The 23,729-nt window shown below is 42.7% G+C and overlaps 1 protein-coding gene across 3 annotated transcripts in view; it reads left to right on the forward strand.

The window, feature by feature from the left end:
* Positions 1-434: 434 nt before the first annotated feature.
* LOC149815567 (UDP-Glycosyltransferase superfamily protein) overlaps positions 435-23,729 on the forward strand; it is a 37,981-nt gene continuing 14,686 nt past the window's right edge. For 2 of the 3 annotated variants that reach the window (XM_089988416.1, XM_089988415.1), the window contains exons 1-7: positions 442-845; positions 929-1,036; positions 1,286-1,319; positions 1,643-1,698; positions 1,781-1,915; positions 3,279-3,427; positions 3,537-3,626. In XM_089988416.1, coding sequence (XP_089844542.1) covers positions 741-845; positions 929-1,036; positions 1,286-1,319; positions 1,643-1,698; positions 1,781-1,915; positions 3,279-3,427; positions 3,537-3,626 — 677 coding nt within the window. In that variant the 5' untranslated portion in view covers positions 442-740. Of the gene's footprint in view, positions 846-928; positions 1,037-1,285; positions 1,320-1,642; positions 1,699-1,780; positions 1,916-3,278; positions 3,428-3,536; positions 3,627-23,729 lie in introns of all 3 variants that reach the window. The other variant, XM_089988417.1, reaches the window with a different exon arrangement.

The following is a 23,729-nucleotide window of genomic DNA, read 5'->3' on the forward strand; positions in this document are numbered from 1 at the left end:
ATTCGATTTAAGATTTCATAACTGAATCCTATGGGTATCTATTATGACAGATATTCAAATCCGATTATTTTTTCCGATTCCATATTAGTTTTTTTCTATGTGAATCTGAACCCGAACCCGATTGGACAATATCTGATTAGTCTGATTTGGTGTTGGCTACATCCTGAATCCCAACCGTTTACATCTCTATATACAACGTGGATTACATCGAAAAAAATGGTGAGGCCCATCCAAGATAGTGGTGGCAAGCCAACCATGTTGGTCATGGGTTCGTTTGGACACCATTCATCTTGAGATGAATGGCATTCAGGGCTCCCTCTGGTCTCCTTCAGAATCCAAACCAAATAGCATTTGGATCCGGGTATGGATATATAAGAGTACACCAAAACCCATGTTGGTCATCCGCTTTTCCTCTTTGGTCTTCCACAACGTTCCCACTCTGCACTGCTTCGTCTCATCAGTCACCGTGAAACCCATTCCCCAGTTTGCGTTGTAGCCTTGCCACGGTTAGAATAGCAAAAGAAGAAGAGGAAGAAGAAGAAGAGGAGGAGGAGGGGGAAAGGTGGGTATCCTCAATTACAAACATCATTCCCTTTCATCAAAGTCTTCTGTCTGATTTCTCAAACCAATCTCACCCAATCCGAACCAATTCATTAGCCATCCAAACACCAGCTTTCCCTATCTTAGATCGTTTCAGGATTTTCTCATCATTTCCCGTGAACTAATGAGAAATCTACATCATGGGATCCCTCCAAAACCCGAAAATTGTGAAACCCAGTTTGCCCAAGATGAGGAAATTGCATGTGTGTTGCTCCGGATGGTTATTTAGTTCAATTGCTTGTCAGGTGGATGGTTCAGATTCTTTGTCTGTTCAGTCAACCGTTTATTATATTTCTTTCGATAATCATTGAGAGATTTCATTAATTAGGGCGAAAACGAGAAGCAAATGAAGAGAGGGAGGGCCGCGGTGGTGGTTCTCGGCGATCTGGGGCGTAGCCCTCGAATGCAGTATCATGCTCTGTCCCTCGCTTGCCAGGTTTGTTCTTCCCTCTGTTTTTAGTGAATTGTGTTTTTCTTTTTCTCATTTATTTGTTTATGTAAGTTTATTGCTACTATTCTTATTGATTATAATATTGTATTCAAGGAAAAGAAAGAAAAAAATGAATCATGAGGTAGGAAATCTTGTGTTATCTTTTCGACGTCAAGTAAAATTGATGCTTAGGACACATTTTTAATTGTTGGTACGATTTGAATTTGATTTTTTGGTTTCTTAATGATTCTGTAGGCCGGTTTGGAGGTTGATATAGTTGCTTATGGAGGTAATTTCTGCGTCGCTGTGTTGTTTTATAGTTTGTTTTGTCTGTTGGTTAAATGAATGCTTTGGCTGGTTGTTGAAGTATATTGTTATTGTTCTTTATGCATATCTTAAGCAGCGCTTCAAATGATCCAGGAGTTTAAAGACAGTTAAATTGGGGGGTGGGGGTGGGGTTGGTTCGATTTAGATGTGCTTTTATTTTCCCTATTAGTTTGTATATGTGAAAGCTGCTCTCATGCATATGATCATTCTTTTGCTGTGTATAATGTGGAAATGCGGTCATCTAACTTCTGGCTTTCCTTATGGCGGTGTTAAATATATGAACAGGCAGTGATCCGCACCGTGCTCTTTTGGAGAATCCATCTATTCACGTTCACAAAATGGTATTGATCTATTAATATATTTATCTGTCATTTTGAAAAGTTTGTTACGGTCGCACAATTTGAGTCTCTTTTCTTTTGACAGAAGCAAACCTTCCAGCGGGGCTTCCCAAAAGTTTTGTACTTACTGATGCTTCCACTAAAGGCATTAATTCAGTTCGTGATGCTGCTTTGGTTTGTTTGTATCAAAATTCCTTCCCCAGATGTCTTCATTGTTCAGGTGAGTTTCTTAATGCTTTACATGTTATGGCTATAAGCATTATTCAGTGGCTTCCATTCTTTATACAGTAGCAGTTTTTTTTTGGAGAGGAATGCAGTAACAGTTATAAGCTGCGAACTTCTATGACATCATTTTCTTGCACTTGCATTCTACAAAATGAATCTAGTCCTAATAGTTGAGCTTATGTGTGCTTGTCCATGTGGTAGTTTTGGGACACCCAAATCTTCTTCATTTTGCTGTTTGAACTTTGGACAAAATGTTTGCTTTTTAAATTAGTTGTCTTGTTCCTGAAATAAGATGGGAATTATTTGGAATGCCCCTTTACTCTTAAAACTTTTAAAAGCATACCTTGTCATGTTGCAGTAATTATAGAAAGTATTTTGTGATGTCAAAGCAATGATTGCAAATGGTTTAATTTATATGCAGCCAAAGAAAATGGAATAGGTAATGTCATTGATCTTAGTGGCTTACTCAAATGCTTGGTTTATGACTCTGCCATATGAATCCATGACCTCTTATTTTGTTTATCTTGAAAATTGTTTGATCTTATGGTCAAGTAGAAACCAACAGCCTATTTCTAATGTAGAGGCTGACTGCTATGATATGGTGCAATCATTACTGGACCATCCTGGGCTAGTCATTTCTTGTCATCATTGCATCAGAAAATTAGTAGAGCTCTTTTACTTAGTGAATTTGGTATCTATATCTTTGAATCCAGATTAGAATGGAAAGGTTGAACTTATGAAGATGGATCAGTACTTCATTCATGAAAAAGTGGAAGACCGGGGGAATCAAGCCTGTCAAATATTCACTAGCAGATTGCACATTTACTTGCTTCTGTTGCTCCTCTTGGCAGCTTATACCCTGCTTGTCTTCTTCCTTTTCATTTTTTTTCCGTTAGATCTCAAAATCATTATCATAACCCATTTATTTATGGTATTGGTGACTTTTCTTGACACATGTTGGATCACAAACCATATTTTGGTAAATTGCAACATGCATCAGTTGATTTCGTCAATACTTCTTCTCCATACATGCTGCTAGAACTATTAGCAGATGTTAGCCATTCATTTATGCACCGTATGCTTTTCTTGACATATTTTGGATAATATCTCGATGCTTGCTGGTGAAGCTCAGTTATTTACTTTTTCAATCTTGACTCTGAATTGTCATTGTTGCCTCATCCTTGCTGTGTATTCACATGTTCAACTTGTAATTGACTAGCATAGAGATTATCCCATTAACGGAACTAATAGGATTTTGATTTGTTGAGGTTCACTTTTCGTCTACTTAATATTATGTAATGGTTGGTTGCGTATTTGCAGTCAGTATTTTTATGCTGTGTTTTCTTTCAAATTTGTAGAACCCACCTTCAGTTCCAACCTTGATTGTCGTGAAATTTGCTAGCTGGTTACGTCGGTCCGCATATGTGGTGGATTGGCACAACTTTGGATATACTCTGCTGGGCTTGTCTTTAGGGAGAAACCATGTCCTGGTGAAGATTTATCATTGGTATTTCATCAATCTCAGCCATAAAGCTCTTTGTAGCTTTATAGAAGTGTCTACAATTAGTGTTTTTATCCACATCTCAATTATTGTATCTGTCATTTCATTTGTCAAGGTTTGAGATGCATTATGGGAGTATGTCCCATGGGTCCTTGTGTGTCACAAGAGCAATGCAACATGAATTAGCTCAGAATTGGCGGATCAGGTAATTTCTTTGTAAGCATTTTTCAATTGTGCATGAATTCAATTGTGCAGGAATTACTATTTGAGCCAACCACAAGGCAGATTGAATTCACAATTCAAACAATCATTTGCCCAATAGATCTGGACCAGATTTGTGTATACAAGAGTCTTGGCAAGTCTTGCCAGATTTACGAATCTGATCAGGCTTGCACTCACTGGGAGTCGGCAAAACTGATCAGGTTTGCACTCAAGCAATGCACTGCAAACTGAGAGTCGGCAAAACTGATCAGGTTTGCACTCAAGCAATGCACTGCAAATCTGATAACAGTCGTGCATCAAATAAATATGTTGTTAAATCTAAAAACAGACATTAAATTAACAACATATGGTAGATCTGATAAGCATCAAGAATAACATATATGGACAAGCCCAAAACAGCATAACAAAAAGAAATTTTCTGCAGCAGGTCTGGTCAGACTAAAATCAATTTAATAACAGTCATTGATATAGTTTAACCAATATGAATTTCACTCAAAAAAATACTGTCATAACAGTCTAGGTATGAGTGTTAAATCTGATTTTTCAGTCCACGACTAAGTTTATCTAACAGCCCACTTATGAATGTCCAAAACAAATTTTTATGAAAGTAAGCTGATGACACTTACATATGATGTCAAAATAGAATACAAAATGGATACAACTAATGACAGTTGGCCACAGTCAGCCCTAACATGAGCAACAAAAATATGCTCACGCAAATCCATGGTAAGGCATGAAAATTTTGGTTATCAGTCCAATAAATAAATTTTAATAACAGTCCACCTTATAAGAGACAATTTGGCCAGTATAACAGCATGACACAGCAAATCATTTTGAACACTGGAAACCGGCAAAGCAAGGTATTTTCAGCAAAGACAACAATATGTAGAAAATAACAACATATTACACCAGTCGATATTCATTTATTTATTTTTGAACATGATGAATAGAAACAAGCCTATGCCAAAATCGGCAAGGCCAAAGCTTATATATATACATATTCAACAAAAACACACTCGGTAATTATAGATTACATGTAAAACCGAGAAAAAAAAATTCGGACCCGGGTCGGATCTGGATCCGACCTGGATCCGAGCCCCGTAAAGGGGAGGGCTATTGGTAGGCCGTAAGGGCCTTACCGAGCGGCGCCCGCCCCCTTTGCAGCTTATAAATGGAGCAGGGGAGGAGGGGGGGGGGGGGGAAGCATCTAATGCTTTCCCCTCCCCGTCACCGCTCCTCTCCCCGACGCCCCTTTCCCCCCCTCTCGGCTCCCCTGATTTCCCTCTTTCTCCGACTGCCTCTCCTTCTCGCCGTCGCTGCCACCCGCCGTCGCCGACTGCCTCCAATTTGCCTATGTCCGGCGCTGTCTGCCTCCGCTGGCGACCTCCAGGTGAGTCCCCCTCTCCCTCGTCTTCCTGTTTTCCTGCAAGAGAGGGGGGAGCGAACCCCTCCGCCTGTGGCCTCGGCAGGAGGGGGTGGTGGTTTCCGGTAGGGGGCGAGCCCCCTGCCTTCCAGTGTTTTTCGGCAGGGGGTTTCACCCCCTTGCCTTGTGTTTTCCGGTAGGGGGCGAGCCCCCTGCCGCCTTATGTTTTCCGGCAGGGGGTTTCGCCCCCCTGCCTTCTTGCGTTTTCCGGCAGGGGGTTTCACCCCCTGCCTTGTGTTTTCCGGCAAGGGGTGAGCCCCTACCTTCTTGTGTTTTCTGGCAGGGGGCTTCGCCCCCCCTGCCTTGTGTTTTCCGGCAGGGAGCTTCCCCCCCTGCCTTGCGTTTTCTGGCAAGGGGGTGAGGCCCCTGCCTTCCTGTGTTCCTCGGCAGGGGGCTTTGCCCTCCTGCCTTGTGCTTTCCAGCAGGTGGCGAAGCTCCCCCTGCTCTCCTATTGCTTCCCGGTAGGGGGTTCTGCCCCCCTGCCTCCTTCAGCTTCTCAGCAGGGGGCGAAGCCCCTGCTTTCTTCCTGTTTCGTTTCCAGCAGGAGGCTGCGCCCCCCCTGCCCTGTTTCTTGTTGAGATGGGTTTGGCAGGGAGCCTCTACTCCCTCCCCCGCCTTGCTGCCTCTGTCCCTCTTGTGCAGGGAGTTGGACTCCTTGCCTACCCTAGTATTTGGGGTCCGGTACCACTACAGGTCTTACCGGACCCGTTCCTCGTGGTATTATGGCATATTAACCTTTCTAGCACCGCAGGTTGCACCACAGACCCTTCTCGTGCTATGCGGCCCGAGACAGTGATCACTTACGTTCGCAAGCGTATAGACCCTCGCACCCTTTTTAGGTAGGGGTTTGGAACAATGAACTGCTAAAAACAAATGACTTAACTAATAAATTAAAATATTTACATATATATAGTATATATGTACGTCTTTTCCTGCACTTTACCTTTCCTGCCCTTTACTTTTCCTGCACTTTACTTATCGTTGCCGTCGCGCTCGATTCGACCTAGCTTCGCCAAGAGAGAGGACAAAGGGTTCCAACTTCGATGGACATGCCATTAATGGCTATTTACGGGCAAAAGACTCAGCTTCTCCGATCATCGGAGGTTAGGAGAAAGGAGCTGCACTAGATAGCCTAATACTTCTGCAGATGTTGGATGCATTCATATTGGGCCTTTGGGGGCTTGTTCTCTCGACCACTGGTCGTCTCCTTAGGATAGGATTCAGTTTGTCAACCGAGGTATCTTAAAATACATAGCATAATAGATCTTCGGATTGGTCTCGACTGTTTCGGCTCGTGTGCCATGTACGTACCCGCATGACCAGTTAACAAGTGATAACTAAATTAAGCATGCTCACCTTTCAGTTGTTGTTTTTGCATACTTGTGGTATTACGTGCTAGCATACTGGTGAGTTTTCTGTGCAATATATCTTTTCTCATTGTTGTTGTGGTATGCTTAGCTGCTTTACCTGCTAGTTGTTCTTGTTCTTTTTGCACTCCTAGTTTTTCACGAGACTGACCCATTTTATGGGCATGTGACAAGTAGCGGTGACAGACAGTCAATGGTGCATGCGACGTGGCTCGAGGCTATACTTTTCCTTCCAGACTTCTGGCTGTCGTTGCAGGGTTTTGAGTTTTGGGTTTTTGTTTTAACTGGGGGCTGGGCCTCCTGTTGATTTTCCTTGTACAATGACTTTTTATTAAGAATTTAGTACTCTTTTTAGCTGTCTGCTACCTTTCGCCGTGGTCATGCTTGGATTGTCGAGCTAACGTGCCTGGGATTTACAAAACTTGATTTCCAAAATAGAAAGTTACTTTTGAAGAGTTTTCAGAACAACAAAGTTCAAACTTTCAGGGAATTTTCTCAAAAAACTTTACTTGTCAAGTTAAGAAATTTCGGGGCGTTACAGATTTGTATCATAGCCAGAGGTTGTGAAGAGTAAAGTCTCGACTACCGAGCATCCTGTTGCACTGTGAGTAGCTGTCCCCTTTTCCTTATTGTTATAGGGTAGTTTTGGCCTAATTGGGGTAAATTTTATTCTATGTGCCAGCTAAGATGGACGCATCCGGTGACCCTACCAGTAGTCCTGGCGGGTCCTTGCGTACAGTGTGCACTCGCATTTCTTCGGAGGGTGGCCCCTCTTCGAGTCGGGGTCGACCCGAGGGATTTGCGACCGAGTTTGGGTCCTGTCGCTCTCCGTTGCCTGTTTTCACGAATGAGTGGTGCACCCCGCTACCTTTGGCCTTCCAGGTTCCATTAGCGACAGCTTGGGCCGAGGTTTTTTCACAGGTAGGCGGGCGGGTGCCTTCTTTTGTCCAGGTTCATCAGCGGGTTGTTGTGGTGGATTCTGGGGAGCCTAGCCCTCTGGAGGTGGAGTATAGCTGCGATCGTTGCGGCGTGCTCAGGCACTTCTCAGATCAGTGCCTTCGTCAGATTGAGCCTTCAGTCGCTTAGGGTTCAGTCGATCCCGTTTCTCCAGCCGCTGTGGCCTTCTCCACCCCAGCGAACAGGAGGGCGTCTCCTCCTCCACCGCCTCGGGTCGAGGCAGCAGTTTTAGGCAAAATCCTAGCTCCGTTACAACTTCATACGCCAGCCTCCGTAATGCCCATTGTTGTGCCCGAGTCTTCGACCATTTATGTTTCGGACTCGAATGTATCGTATTCTCCAGAATACACGCTTGCTACTCCTCTTTACGGGGAATATCCTTCGGAGGATGACGATGATCTCCCATTTACCCCCAAGCGCAGATTTAGACGCATAGGGAATAAGAGGGAATATCTCCGTCAATTCTCTGGTCCCTCCTGAAGGGAGTCTTGGATGTTAAGAGTTGGTCTGGGTCTATATACTTTTTGTACTACACTACTCTCATTTTGATGTTTTTGTATCGGCATTGCCGAATATTTTGGATACTTTGTACAAAAGGTGAAGATGAAATATAATTAAATATATTGCTTGGCATAAGCTTAGCTTAGTTCGTTGTATTATTTTCAAGGATGAGAAGAAGTTCGAACGAAGATTCAGCCGACGAATGGTCTGAGCAAAGGGGATTCGTGATGGATACCCACATCACTTTGGCCGAGGCGATCAGAAGTCCGGTCGCCACACAAAGAGAGCGTGTTCCTACAGATTCAGGGGTCACTTTCGAGAAGTTTTTAAAGCTAGACCTTCCAACTTTCTCCGGCAAGGTGGATCCCGACGCCGCAGAGCAGTGAATCTAAGAAATCGAAAGGGTGTTTCTGGTTCTTTCGGTTTCCGATGAAAAGAAGACTTTATTTGGGTCCTTTCGATTAAAGGACAATGCTAGAGTTTGGTGGGACGCGACTCGGAAAAGGCATTTTCCAGATGCAGAGGTCATCCCATGGGACGCTTTTAGGTGTGTGTTTTACGAAAATTACTTTCCTCTTCATGCGAGAGAAAAGAAAAGGTGGAATTCTTGGAGCTGTGTCAGGGCAGCTTATCGCTGGGCGATTACATCGCCACGTTTCAGCAATTGGAACAGTATTGCCCTACCCTTTTTTATAGTGAACGTTAGCGGGCAGGCAAATTTGTTCGTGGCCTAAAGGAAGGACTCAAGTATCGGGTCCTTTCAAGCATGCCCGTGACCTTCTCAACAGCAGTTGAAGCAACGACCCTCTTAAACGAGGATTGAGAGCGTTCTAGAGCGGCACAGGTTGAAAAGGCACATGTATCTGGAGGTGACCAGAAGAAAGCACAGTCTCATGGTCAGGTGCGGCAATCACCTTTTCCCGTTAAGCCCGAAGGAGGGAAGCAACAGGAACCACCCGCAAAGAGGCGATGCCAGCAGAACCGCCCACCGCCTCGACGACCCCCAGGAGATGGATGTGCTAGATGCAAGGGATCTCACGTCGTACAACCTTGCCACTTGGATACGGGGGTTGTTTGTATTGTGGTAAGATGGGCCACTATGCTCGTGATTGTCGCAAAAAGGTGGCCGATGAATTCAGGCAGTCAGGTGGAGTACCTCAGCCTCCTCATCAGCAACCACAACTAACGTACCAGCAATAGCTGCAACCGCAGAGCAGCGGAGTGAAGAAAGTCCCAGGGCGAGTTTACGCCACTACCGTCGAGCAGTTGATCAAGGGAGAACCCGTACAAGGTACTCTCTTAGTTGTCGGCCATGCTGCTTTCGTTCTTTTTTATTGTGGTGCTACGCACACCTTTATCTTGGCAAGATTTGCGGCCCAGTTGCAATCGCCTGTTCTGCCCTTGCATACAACTTTAAAAGTATATAATCATTTGGGGGAGAACGCTAGTTATGCAACGTTTATCCCTGATCTCGATATGGTAATATCGGATCGTCTTTTGTCTGCATGCGCCATCTTGCTGAATATGTCAGAATTTAACCTATCTTGGGCATGGATTGGCTGCCCCAGCATCATGCCAAGATCGTTTGTCGCCGGGCAAGATTACCTTCTCCCCTTCAGATTCTCCGAAGGTGGAATTTCGAATTCCTCGACCCATGCGATCAAGCCGGATGATTTCAGCCCTTAAGGCTCGTAGCTTCATTCGCACGGGCTGTCCAACTTTCCTCATCAGCGTCGTTAAGTCAGACCCTACGCCTACGCTTATTGATACCCTAGACGTGGTTAGTGAGTTTTCGGATATCTTTTCCCAGGAGTTGCCTGGCCTTCCTCCGCCTCGTGAGGTGGAGTTTGGCATCGAATTGTTGCCTGGAACTGCAACCATATCTAAGGCCCCATATCGGATGGCACCCGCCGAGCTTGAAGAACTCAAAAGGCAGTTAGAGGAGCTTTTAGATCAGGGATTCATTCGTCCAAGCGTATCACCCTGGGGAGCTCCTATACTCTTTGTGAATAAGAATGATGGAACCTTGAGGTTGTACATAGATTATAGAATGCTCAACCAGGTGACGATTAAAAATAAGTACTCTTTGCGGCGTATTAAAGACTTTTTTGACCAGTTGCAGAAGGCCAAGATCTTCTCCAAGATCGATTTGAGATCCGGGTCTCACCAACTCAGGATCAAGGACAACGATATCTCCAAAATAACTTTTCACACCCGGTATGGGCATTATGACTTTACAGTTATGCCCTTCGGTCTTACGAATGCTCTTGCTGCATTCATGGACCTTATGAATTGAGTGTTCAGACCGTTCTTGGACACTTTCGTAATAGTGTTCATTGATGATATTCTCATCTATTCAGAAAATTGGGATCAACATCGTGGGCACTTGCGTATCGTTTTAGAGACCTTAAGGAAGGAGCAACTCTTCGCGAAGTTTTCCAAGTGCGAGTTTTGGCTTGAGAAAGTGATATTCTTGGGCCACATCATTTCTAACAAGGGTGTTTCTGAAGACCCTTCAAAGGTTGAAGCTGTGCTAGACTGGCCGCAGCCGCGGAAAGTCCGAGACATTCAAGGTTTTCTTTGGTTAGCAGGATATTATAGCCGTTTTATCCAGGATTTCTCAAAGATTGCTTTGCCTATGACTCGGTTGCTGAAAAAGGAAACCAAATTCGTATGGGATGATCATTGCGAGGCCAGTTTTCAGCTACTGAAGGAGCGTCTTACAATTGCTCCTATTTTGGCTTTGCCGTCCGGTAAGGGCGACTTCGTAATTTATACCAACACTTGCAGATCGGGCCTGAGAGGCGTTCTTATGCAGAATGAAAGGGTAATCGCGTATGCCTCTCGTCAGCTTAAGCTTCACGAGAAGAACTACCAAACGCATGATCTCGAGTTGGCTGCCGTTGTTTTTGCTCTAAAGATATGGCGTAATTATCTATATGAAGTTCAGAGCGTTTACAGACCACAAGAGCCTTAAGTACATCTTCTCCCAAAAAGAGTTGAATATGCGACAACGTCACTGGCTTGAATTTTTGAAAGACCATGATTTTCCCCTTTCTTACCACCCGGGCAAGGCAAACGTAGTTGCTGACGCCCTCAGTCGCAAGTCGTCAGGGGTTCTCGCCAGTGTATTATCAACAGGTTGGAAGTTGTTCGAAGACCTTGTATCCTGGATTCAGTTTTCTGTAACACCCGGTCCGATGAGGTTATCGAATTTGGTAATTCGACCCGACTTGTTCCCCAGGATCGTTGCCAGCCAAAAGGGCGACTCTCGCTTTGAAGAGTTGAAATCGCAGGCTTTGTGTGATGGTTCTTCTTTCCGCATTGGGGAAGGAGACAGTGTTTGGCTTGGGCAACGCCTTTGGATCCCAAATGACCCCGCCTTGAGGAGTGAGATTTTAACTGAAGCCCACAAGTCGAGATATACCGTTCACCCGGGGAGCACAAAGATGCTGAAGGCCCTGCAGAGGAATTTTTGGTGGAATAGTATGAAAAAGGATGTGGTCGAGTTCATCTCGAGATGCCTCATCTGTCAGCAGGTATAGATCGAGCATCAACGACCAGGAAGAGCGTTGCAGCCCTTGGATATCCCAGAATGGAAGTGGGAGGGTATCGCCATGGACTTTGTAGTTGGCCTTCCTAGGACTCGACGCAAGCACGACGCGATTTGGGTGATCGTCGATAGACTCACCAAATCAGCGCATTTCCTACCTATCCGCCTCAGCCAGTCTCTTGACAGCCTGACCGATCTTTATATCCGCGAGATTGTAAGACTCCACGGTATTCTGATTTCTATTGTTTCTGACCGTGATCCAAGATTCACGTCGAGATTCTGGGGGCAGCTCCAGCAGGCTCTAGGCACCAAGCTGAACTTTAACTCGACTTTCTACCCTCAGACTGATGGACACTCTAAGCGGACTATTCAGACCCTGGAGGATATATTTCGGGCCTGCATGTTAGAGTGGAAAGGTGAATGAGATTCCCATCTCAGTTTAACAGAGTTCGCATATAATAATAGTTTCCATGCTAGTATCGACATGACTCCCTATGAAGCCTTATACGGAAGGCCGTGCCGATTGCCCGTGTATTGGGATGAAGTAGGAGAAAGAAGACAGGAGGATCCTCTTGTGCTTCAACATTATTCGGAACAAGTGTGAATATCCGAGATCGTCTCCGTTCAACTCAGAGCCGGCAGAAAAGTTACGCCGATCGTCGTTGCCGAGAGCTCGCTTTTCTAATAGGAGACATGTTCGTCAAGGTTTCTCCAACCAAGGGGATTTTTCGTTTTGGGAAGAAAGGGAAGCTGAGTCCCCGGTTCGTTGGCTCCTTTGAGATTTTGGATCGCATCGGCGAAGCGGCTTATCGCGTAGCATTGCCTCCCTAATATGCTCAGATTCATAACGTCTTCCATATATCTATGTTGAGAAAATATGTTCACGATCCTTCCCACATCATCAAGTTCGATGACATTCAGATTGATGAGGATATGAATTTCGAGAAAAGACCGACAGAAATCATCGACTGTCGTAATCGGGTGTTGAGATCGAGGATAATACCTTTTGTAAAGATCCGATGGCAACATCATGGAATCGACGAATGTACTTGGGAACCTGAAGCGGATATCAGAGAAAAATACCCAGAGTTGTACATTGAAAAATAATATTAATGAAAATTCCGCGGACGAAATTTTTTTAAGGGGGTTAGGATGTAAAACCCAGGGAAAATAAATAAATAAATTTCGGACCCGGGTCGGATCCGGATCCGACCCGGATCCGAGCCCCGTAAAGGGGAGGGCTATCGGTAGGCCGTAAGGGCCTACCGAGTGGCGCCCGCCCCCTTTGAGAGCAGGGGGAGGGGGAGCATCAAATGCTTTCCCCTCCCCGTCACCGCTCCTCTCCCCGATGCCCCTTTGCCCCCCTCTCGGCTCCCCTGATTTCCCTCTTTCTCCGACTGCCTCTCCTTCTCGCCGTCGCTGCCACCCGCCGTCGCCGACTGCCTCCAATCTGCCTACGTCCGGCGCTGTCTGCCTCCGCCGGCGACCTCCAGGTGAGTCCCCCTCTCCCTCGTCTTCCTGTTTTCCTGCAAGAGAGGGGGGGAGCGAACCCCTCCGCCTGCGGCCTCGGCAGGAGGGGGTGGTGGTTTCCGGCAGGGGGGGGGTTCGCCCCCCTGCCTTGTGTTTTCTGGCAGGGGGTGAGCCCCCTGCCTTCTGGTGTTTTTCGGCAGGGGGTTTCGCCCCCCTGCCTTGTGTTTTCCGGCAGGGGGTTTCGCCCCCTACTTGTGTTTTCCGGCAAGGGGTTTCTGTTAAAATACATATAATCTATATATATATATATAGTCTAATATACCCAATAGGGGTATTTTAGTCATTTCACAAGTACCCAATAGGGGTATTTGTTATTTTCCCTTTCTTTTCTTTCTTTTGTATTTATTTTTTTGCACTTTATTCTTTCTTTTTATTTTTGCTTTTTTACTCACATAAGGGGCCCCACCATGGAGTCGATGGGGATTTGTGACCGTTGGGGGCTCCCAACGACTCCATGGGGAGCCCCCTATGTGGCTCTTCTTTTAAGGCCATAAGGCCATCCCTCTCTCTCCTTTTTCTTGTGTATATATAGGGGTGAACCCCTCTTGTATTCTACACTCTTGAGAGCTCTCTCTCTTTTCAATAAGAGACATTTACATTTTTATGTTGTGTTGTCTCTTTGTGGATTTGGGTGTTATCCCTTTTGTTTGTCCATTGGTGGATGTTGTAAGTGCTTATCACACTCTTTGTTTTTCCGCATATCTCATTACATCGTATCAGAGCCTCGTGTATGCTCTTCTTCTTAATATAGCTAGTTGAGTTGTTATATAGTGCTGTTTTCTTTTTGTATCTCTCTTCGTTTGACCTCTTGTGAGTGATTAAATGGAAGAGGAACAAAAGATTGATATCCCCTTCAAGCTCAATGGCTCCAACTACATGATGTGGGCCGCCGCCATGGAGAACAACCTCAAAGGTAAAAAACTTTGGGGATACGTTATGGGCACCATTCCGGAACCACAACTCCAACTCACCAAGATGGATGGTGATCAAGAAAAAGCTCTTGAAGGAAATGCCCGCATGAAGGCCATTGAAGATCACCAATCTAAAGTGGAAGATTGGGAAAGTAAGCATGCGGAAATTCTTGCTTGGTTCATGAACAATGTGGAGCTCAAAATTTGCGCCAACATTGCTAAGTTTCAGATGCCTAATGAAGCATGGTTTTTTATGAAAGGTATGTTTACTCAAAAAGACCTTGCTCGTCAATTCTTTCTCCAAGAAAAAATCCGGATTATCAAGCAAGGAGAAATGAGTGTAAGGGATTACTTTAGTACTCTTGGACCCTTATGGGATGAGCTATCTTTACTAGAACCAAAGTGGGTTTCTAGTGTGGATGTGGAACTAAGAAGAGAACAAATGAAAAAAAACACTTTTTCCAATTTCTACATGGGCTTAGGCCCGAATATGAACAAGTTAGATCTTCCCTTCTTCATAGATCTAAGCCTCTTCCCTTGGAAGATGCCATAGTCGAAATATGCCAAGAAACACGTCTTGGCATGATTAAAGGAGGAGATGATGTTTTGGCCGTATCTAAACCCGGCAACCATATTAAAGCCTATAAGCCTCCACACTTTGGAAGGCAAAATGATTTTAATGGCAACTATAGAAAAGCCATTTGTCATCATTGCCAAGAACCGGGTCATATAAGACCTAATTGCCCTAAGTTGAATGAGGCACCTAAAAATAAGGTTGCCTCCGTTGAAGAAGCTACTCAAAAGAAGGATGAAACTATCAAAGAGAAGGAGTCTTTTTCTCTTGCTCAACTATCGGAAGCACTACAAACTCTACTCAAGATACCATCAACTTCGGGTGCCGCCATAGCTTCTTCCTTTCCTCCAGGTATGTCTTCTTGGATCCTTGACTCTGGAGCTTCCTTTCATTATGACCCCTCTTGAAAATGAGCTTTCTGATTTGTGTAATAACTCTAAAAACTCCTATGTTTCAACTGCCGATGGCACATCTCTACAAGTAAAAAGTTTTGGAACTTTAAATTTTTCCAAAGATTTCTTTGTGCCAAACGTGAGAGTGGTACCTCAACTTAATTTAAATATCCTCTGTGTTGCTTAAATATGTGATCATGGATGTGAAATCTCCTTCTCAACTAAGGATTGCTCTATACAGGATCTCCGGTCCGGGAAGCAGATTGGGCAAGGCCATAGGAGGGGAGATCTCTATTACATGAGCAACTTAAAACTTCCCACTAACTCTTTTTGTAACCATGTCCAAGATAAAAATATTGAAATTTGAAATCAAAGACTTGGACATCCAAGTTTCTCAAAAATGTACTCCTTTCCATTTGGAAAGAAATTTTGTGATGAGAAACATTTTGTTTGCAAAGAGTTGTATTTTTGGCAAAATGAAATTCACTCCTTTTCCAAATCGAACTTTTGTGTCCAAAAGACCATTTGAGTTAGTCCATTCGAACATTTGGGGTCCTTCTCCGGTCATGTCTAAAGGAGGATACTCATATTACGTTACTTTCATTGATGACTACACTAGGTATGTGTGGATCTACTTTCTTAATTTAAAATCCGAAGTCTTTGACTTCTTCAAGAAATTTCATATAATAGTCAAAAATCAATTTTCAAGAAATATCTCTACTCTTAGATCCGATTCGGGTGGAGAATATCTATCAAATGAATTTCAAAATTATTTAGAAATAAATGGAATTTGTCATCAAAGATCGTGACCTAGGACTCCTCAACAAAATGGTTTACCTGAAAGAAAGCATAGACATATCATGGAAACCACTAGGACACTCCTTATTTCCAAGGAAATTCCAAAGAGTTTTTGGGCCGAAGCCGCCTTAACCTCAATTTGATAAATAGAATGATATCTTCAACCTTACAAAATACATCTCCATATGAAAAACTATTTGAAAGAACACCCGATTTCAATAAATTAAGAATTTTTGGGTGTAAATGTTTTGTCCTTACACATAAAAGAGACAAATTATCTCCTAAAGCTATTGAATGTGTTTTCTTAGGATATTGAGAAAATCAAAAGGGTTTTAGATGTTTTGACTTGAAAAATAACAAACTCTATGTATCCAAAGATGTAACCTTTTTGGAAAATGAAAATGGTTTTATGAAAACTAAAGATATTGACGAAAGTGAATATGCTTTCTTATTTGATCTTCTCTCCCAAGAAGATGAGACTCCTCAAGAAGAGAAAATCTCTAATGAGTCGTTGAATGACCTAGAGGATATTCCTTTTGACAATGTTGAAAATGAAAGTGATAGACCAATCCAAACCTATGTTAGGCGTGGTCAACAAGCTCAAATGAGCGCCTTAGAAAAATACTCTCAAGGGACCAACATAGAAGAAACCTCTTTAAGGAGATCCGGCCGAATCTCCAATCCTCCTAATAGGTTTGTTTCCTATGAGTCTCTAACTCCAAGGTATAGAGCGTGTCTAATTGCGTTACACTCATTTCATGAACCTTCACATTATAATGAAGCCAAAAACATTCCCCAATGGGTTGAAGCCATGAACTTAGAGCTTAGTGCCCTTGAAAAGGCAAAAACTTGGGAAATAACTTCATTACCCACTGAAAAGAGATCGATTGGATGTAGATGGGTCTTCAAAATTAAAACTAAAAGTGATGGTTCATTAGAACGCTATAAAGCCCGATTAGTAGCAAAAGGATATGCTCAAGAATACGGTATAGATTATGAAGAAACTTTCGCACACGTAGCTAGGATGACCAGTGTTAGGACTCTTATCGCCGTTGTGTCAGTTAAAAAATGACCTATCTATCAACTAGATGTTAAGAATGCATTCCTAAATGGTGAATTAAATGAAGCGGTTTACATGGATCCTGCACCAGGAGTATGTATTGGTAAAAATAAAATTCTTAAACTTAAAAAGGCATTATATGGTTTGAAACAAGCCCCAAAGGCTTAGCATGATAGATTTAGTAATATAATGACAAGTTTGAATTTTCGTTCATGTTATACTGACATTGCTTTGTTTGTGAAAAGTACAGGGTCTTCAGTAGTTATTTTACTACTTATGTTGATGATATGATCATCACTGGAAGTGATGAGCAAGGAATTAATGATATTAAGAAAGTTTTAAAAGAAAATTTTGACATATCTGACCTTGGTTTCTTAAGATATTTTTTAGAAATTGAAGTGGCGTATTCTCCTCGATGGTACATTCTCTCTCAGATAAAACTTGCTGCTGACATTTGTTCCAAGTCTGGTATCTCCAATGATAAGAAGACAGAAACCCCTGAAGTCATCAATGCAAAGTTAAGATTGGAAGATGGAACACCTCTCGAGGATCCTACTCCCTACCGGCAACTTGTTGGGTCTCTAACCTACTTATCCATCACTCGGCCAGACATAGCTCATGCCGTCCACTCTGTCAGTCAGTTTCAACATGCACCTACAACCGTGCATATGAGTGCAGTCTTAAGGATCGTCAGATACATCAAAAACACCATAACTAAGGGAGTTTATCTTTCCTCTTCCTCATCACTTGATTTAATTGCTTATACTGATGCTGATTGGGGAGAAAATCCCAATGACAGAGTCTCAACTACGGGTTTTTGTATTTTCTTAGGTGACTATGATTTCTTAGAGATGCAAGAAGCAACACAAAGTATCCTTGTCCTTAACGGAAGCGGAATATCGTGCTATGACCACTACAACCATGGAACTTGTATGGCTTAGAAGTCTCCTCAGTGATATGGGCATTGTCATCTCTTCTCCTTCGAAGATGTGTTGTGACAACAAAAACGCAATTTATATTGCAAGCAATCACACCTTCTATGAGCGTACTAAGCATATCGAGATGGGCTGCCATTACGTACGTGATGAATACCTAAGAGGAACCATAGCACTACCTTACGTCACATCCGAGTACCAGTTGGCGGACTTCTTCACTAAAGCCCTTGCTGCTCCTCGTTTTTTGTTTATCCTTAACAAGCTTTCGGTTATATCCCCGTAAAGCTTGAGGGAGGGTGTTAAAATACATATAATCTATATATATATTTATATATATATATATATTGTCTAATATACCCAATAAGGGTATTTTAGTCATTTCACAAGTACCCGATAGGGGTACTTATTATTTTCCCTTTCTTTTCTTTCTTTTGTATTTATTTTTTTGCACTTTATTCTTTCTTTTTATTTTTGTTTTTTTACTCACATAAGGGGCCCCACCATGGAGTCGATGGGGCCCCCAACGGTCATATTTGTGACCGTTGGGTGCTCCCAACGACTCCATGGGGAGCCCCCTATGTGGCTCTTCTTTTACGGCCATAAGGCCATCCCTCTCTCTCCTTTTTCTTGTGTATATATAGGGGTGAACCCCTCTTGTATTCTACACTCTTGAGAGCTCTCTCTCTTTTCAATAAGAGACATTTATATTTTTATGTTGTGTTGTCTCTTTGTGGATTTGGGTGTTATCCCTTTTGTTTGTCCATTGGTGGATGTTGTAAGTGCTTATCACACTCTTTGTTTTTCCGCATATCTCATTACAGTTTCGCCCCCTACCTTGTGTTTTCCGGCAGGGGGTTTTGCCCCTTGCCTTCTTATGTTTTCCGGCAGGGGGTTTCGCCCTCTGCCTTCTTATGTTTTCCGGCAGGGGGTTTCGCCCCCCTGCCTTGTGTTTTTCGGCAGGGGGTGAGCCCCCTACCTTCTTGCGTTTTCCGGCAGGGGGTTTCACCTCCCTGCCTTGTGTTTTCCGCCAGGGGTGAGCCCCCTGCCTTCTTGTGTTTTCCGGTAGGGGGCGAGCCCCTGCCTTCTTATGTTTCTCGGTAGGGAGCTGCCCCCCCCCCCGCCTTGCGTTTTCTGGCAAGGGGGCGTGGCCCCTGCCTTCCTGTGTTCCTCGGCAGCAGTGGCAGAGCCAGGAGTTTTTCGTTGGGTGGGCAGACCTCGGATCTTGGGGACAATGCTATGGTCTTGAAGGACGATCCATTTATTCGGATCAATGGCGAAGCCAAAAAAATTTGGTTGGAGGCACAGTCGTTGGTGAAGAGATAAAACTTAAATAAGTCTTTGAATTATATTGAAATCTATTGGTTATCAATGTAAAAAAAATCAGCAATATTTATCACAATATACTCAAATCATTTGAGATCAGTCTTGCATACATTCAGCTCAAATAAACAGCAAGGAACCAGAACATTACGCTGCTTTCCGAAAGCAGCTTCTAAAGCTTAAAACGCACAATCCAGAACCCGGTTGAATGCAAATTCGAACTCGGGGAGTGACACACGCGTGTCCAGATTAGGTGGAAGCTTAGGGTGTATGTGATACCGCTGCCACGGGAAGACATAAACGTGTCAGCACCACTTGCTGATTGCTGTCCTGGGCGAGTGCTCGCCACCTAAAACAAACTGCATCTAAATGACAATACACCACAAACGATAATATCCAGAACAGATTGCTGGATTAAAAGTAAACATACACTTATTTTCTGTTTGTCACACACCAGACAAATTAAAACACACATAGCGGTAGGCATTAGCATACAAGAGTTAAAATCAGATTCTTTGTTTCTTTACGAAATATCGCTGGAGGCACAATATTTTTTTTTTCAGTTTCAAATTCTGGGGTGGGCGACTGCCCACCCATGCCCACCAGGGGGCTTTGCCCCCCTACCTTGTGCTTTCCAGCAGGGGGCGAAGCTCCCCCTGCTCTCCTATTGCTTCCCGGTAGGGGGTTCTGCCCCCTGCCTCCTGTATTTTGCCGGCAGGGGGCGAAGCTCCCCTTGCCTCCTTCGGCTTCTCAGCAGGGGGCGAAGCCCCTGCTTTCTTCCTGTTTTGTTTCTAGCAGGAGGCTGCGCCCCCTGCCCTGTTTCCTGTTAAGGTGGGTTTGGCAGGGAGCCTCTGCTCCCTCCCCCGCCTTGCTGCCTCTATCCCTCTTGTGCAGGGAGCTAAGCTCCCTGCCTACCCTAGTATGTGGGGTCCGGTACCACTGCAGGTCTTACCGGACCCATTCCTTGTGGTATTATGGCATATTAACCTTTTTAGCATCGTAGGTTGCACTACGAAGACTTCTCGTGCTACGCGGCCCGAGACAGTGATCACTTACGCTCGCAAGCGTGTAAACCCTCGCACCCCTTCTAGGTAGGGGTTTGCATAAACAGGAACAATGAAATGCTAAAAACAAAGGACTTAACTAATAAATTAAAACATTTACATATAGTATATATACGTCTTTTCCTGCACTTTACCTTTCCTGTACTTTACTTTTCCTGCACTTTACTTTTTTTGCACTTTACTTATCGTTGCCGTTGCGCTCTATTCGACCTAGCTTCGCCAAGAGAGAGGACGAAGGGTACCAACTCCGATGGACATGCCATTAATGACTATTTACGGGCAAACGACTCAGTTTTCCTGGTCATCGGAGGTTAGGGGAAAGAGGCTGCACTAGATAGCCTAACACTTCTGCAGAAGTTGGATGCATCCATACTGGGCCTTTGGGGGCTTGCTCTCTCGACCACCGGTCGTCCCCTTGGGATAGAATTTAGTCAGTCAACCGAGGTATCTTAAAATACATAGCATAATAAACCCTCAGATTGGTCTCGACTGTTTCGGCTCGTGTGCCATGTACGTACCCGCATGACTGGTTAACAAGTGCTAATTAAATTAAGCATGCTCACCCTTCAACTGTTGTTTTTGTATACTTGTGGTATTACGTGCTAGCATACTGGTGAGTTTTCTGTGCAATATATCTTTTCTCATTGTTGTTGTGGTATGCTTAACTGCTTTACCTGCTAGTTGTTCTTGTTCTTTTTGCACTCCTACTAGTTTTTCGCGAGATTGACCCATTTTATGGGCATGTGACGAGTAGCGGTGACAGACAGTCAATGGTGCATGCGACGTGGCTCGAGACTATACTTTTCCTTCCAGACTTCTGGCTGTCGTTGCAGGGTTTTGAGTTTTGGGTTTTTGTTTTAACTGGGGGCTGGGTCTCCTGTTGATTTTCCTTGTACAGTGACTTTTTATTAAGAATTTAGTATTCTTTTTAGCTGTCTGCTATCTTTCGCCGTGGTCATGTTTAGATTGTCGAGCTAACGTGCTTGATATTTGCAAAACTTGTTTTCCAAAATAGAAAGATACTTTTTGAAGAGTTTTCAGAACAACAGAGTTCAAACTTTCAGGAAATTTCCTCAGAAAACTTTACTTGTCAAGTTAAGAAATTTCGGGGCGTTACATTACAAGTATATTATCATGAGCAAAGTGTCAAAACATATCTACATGTTTCCTTATTAATTTTTTTTTCATGTAAAAATTTAAAATCCTGAGTATCAACAAATCTGAAAATATATTTACATATATTTCCATATTTGTGCACGTAGGAAAATCAATTTATATATAAAAAATAATATAAATACATTAATATGATAAAATGGACAATATGTATACCTAAATATATGTTGTTTTGCAACCAGATTTTCCTTTTCCCTCAAACCCATACATAAATAAGATTTTTACCTATTCCTTCCCATAAAAACTTAGAGAGAAACCCGTACCTTGGATTGGAAATAAAAATAGATCGAAAAAATCATCGAATAATGGGTGGAGAAGACAGATCTTCCTCATTTCTCTTCTTCTTCATTCATCTCTTTCTCTTCTCTTTTTTTTCCCTTCTCTCTCTCTCTCTCTCTCTAAAAAACGAAATCTAGAGAGAGAAACGAGTTAGACCCTTTTATATATATATATATATATTGTAACGAAGTATGCAGAAAGATAAAGAATGCTAAAAAAGGCATTCACAATGTCCAACAACAGACAAATACGCAAAGAGGATAATAGCCAAGTCCACTATGGGACAATACACACACAAGCTTTAAAAAAAGCACAAACTAAAATATAAAATCTCTTTATTGAGAGAGAGAGAGAGAGAGCACTAAAGCTTGAAGAATACAAGGGGATACACCCCTATTTATACAAATTGAATGGATTAAAAAAAGGAGGCCAAAAGGGGGCTCCCAAAGAGTCGTTGGGAGCCTCCAACGGTCACATTTGTGACCGTTGGGGGCCCCAATGACTCTATTGTGGCCCCCCTTAAGTGGCTTGAACAATTAAAATTAAAAGAAGAAAAAAAATAAAAAAAGATAAAAAAAGATAAAAAATAAATAGAAAAGAAAAACAATTGTTTACTAAAACAATTGTGAAAAGACTATTGTTAAATTATATTGTATCTTTTATATATATATTTGTATATATATATAGAGAGAGATACATATACATATATATCTCGTATATATATATATATATATATATATATATGTATCTATCTATCTATATATATATATTCCTACCCGATAAGGGTATATTTGTCATTTCACCTAATTTTACACATTCTTTTTTTGAGAATATGTATGTAATTTTTCCTTTTCTATTTTCTTTTTAGTTTTTTTCTTTTTTTATTCTTTTGCTTTTTAGCACATGGAGGGGCCCATCCAACATGATCGTTGGGCCCTCCAACAGTTATAATTATAACCATTAGAGGGGTCCCAACGATCATATTGGGCGCCCCTCCATGGCTCTCATTTTGTATAAATAGGGGGTTCCCCCCTTGAGTTCTTTCAAGCTTTTGTAAAGCCCCTCTTGGGACCCAATATATTGAAGTTGATATTTTTTATGCTCTTGTGCATTTGTATTCGTGCCTTTGTGCAGTACTTCTAGCATTGTGTTTATGCACAAGATCCCCTTTTGTAGAGATTTTTACATGGTATCATAGCAAGGTTTGAAGAAGGAAGGACGTGTGGTTGAGTGTCTCAAAAAGCGTGCCTTCAAGTTTTTATGATTGACGTGGAGACTTATCTTCATCCAATATTTTAGAAGTTTCCTACAACAAATAAGATAAAAAATCCTATTGCGGTACATGATTTTTTCTCTATTCTCTTCTCTACTGGGCGAAAAAGACTCCCATTTTTCTCTTGGCTTCAAGTTGAATGGATCAAACTAGCATTTTTGGGCTGGGAACATGAAAGCTCACATAAAAGGTAAAGGTCTTTGGGGATACGTTCTTGGTTCTATACCGGAACTCGAACCAAAGATTACTTTGAGAAAGGTGAAATTAAAATCCTCAAAGGAGAAGAAAGAAATAGAGTTCTTGAAGATTATTCCAAGAAACATGAGGAATGAAAAATGAAAAGTTTCAAGATTCTTTCTTGGATTTTTTCATCAGTTGAAACTAAGATCAATGCCAATATTATTAAATTCAAGAAAGCATCAGAAGCTTGGCATTATCTTGAGAAAATGTACACGTCAAGAGACTTGTCTCACAAGTACTATCTCAAAAAAAGGGCTTTGACCCTTCAACAAAATGAAATGTCTATAAGGGAATATTTTGCAGAATTATCATCCATATGGGATGAACTCGCTATGCTTGAGCCTAAATAGAGTGGAGAAGCCATTGAGCTTAGGTACAAACAATTGGAAGATGACCATTTTTTCAATTTTTTGAATGGGCTTAGACCTGAGTTCGAGCAAATTCAGCTCGCTCTTCTCTCCTCTTTTGTTCCCCCCTCGCTTGAAAATGTTATTACCAAGCTAAGTCGGGAGGAAACACGTATGAATACTAGCAAAAACAATCCGAGTGTTCTTGCAACTTCAACTAATAAAGAAAGTGATGTCGTTAATGTCGTTTCAAGACCGAAGAACAATGTTCGAACTTATAAGCCCCCTCACTTCAAAAATCAAAATCAAGGATCAAGTGGTCAAGGAGGAAGAAAGGACTACAACAAAATTGTGTGCCATTTTTGTAAAGAACCAGGGCACATCAAACC

Source organism: Nuphar pumila, chromosome 15 (genome assembly GCF_984573655.1).
Source record: "Nuphar pumila chromosome 15, dmNupPumi1.hap1.1, whole genome shotgun sequence".
NCBI classification, from domain to species: Eukaryota; Viridiplantae; Streptophyta; class Magnoliopsida; order Nymphaeales; family Nymphaeaceae; genus Nuphar; species Nuphar pumila.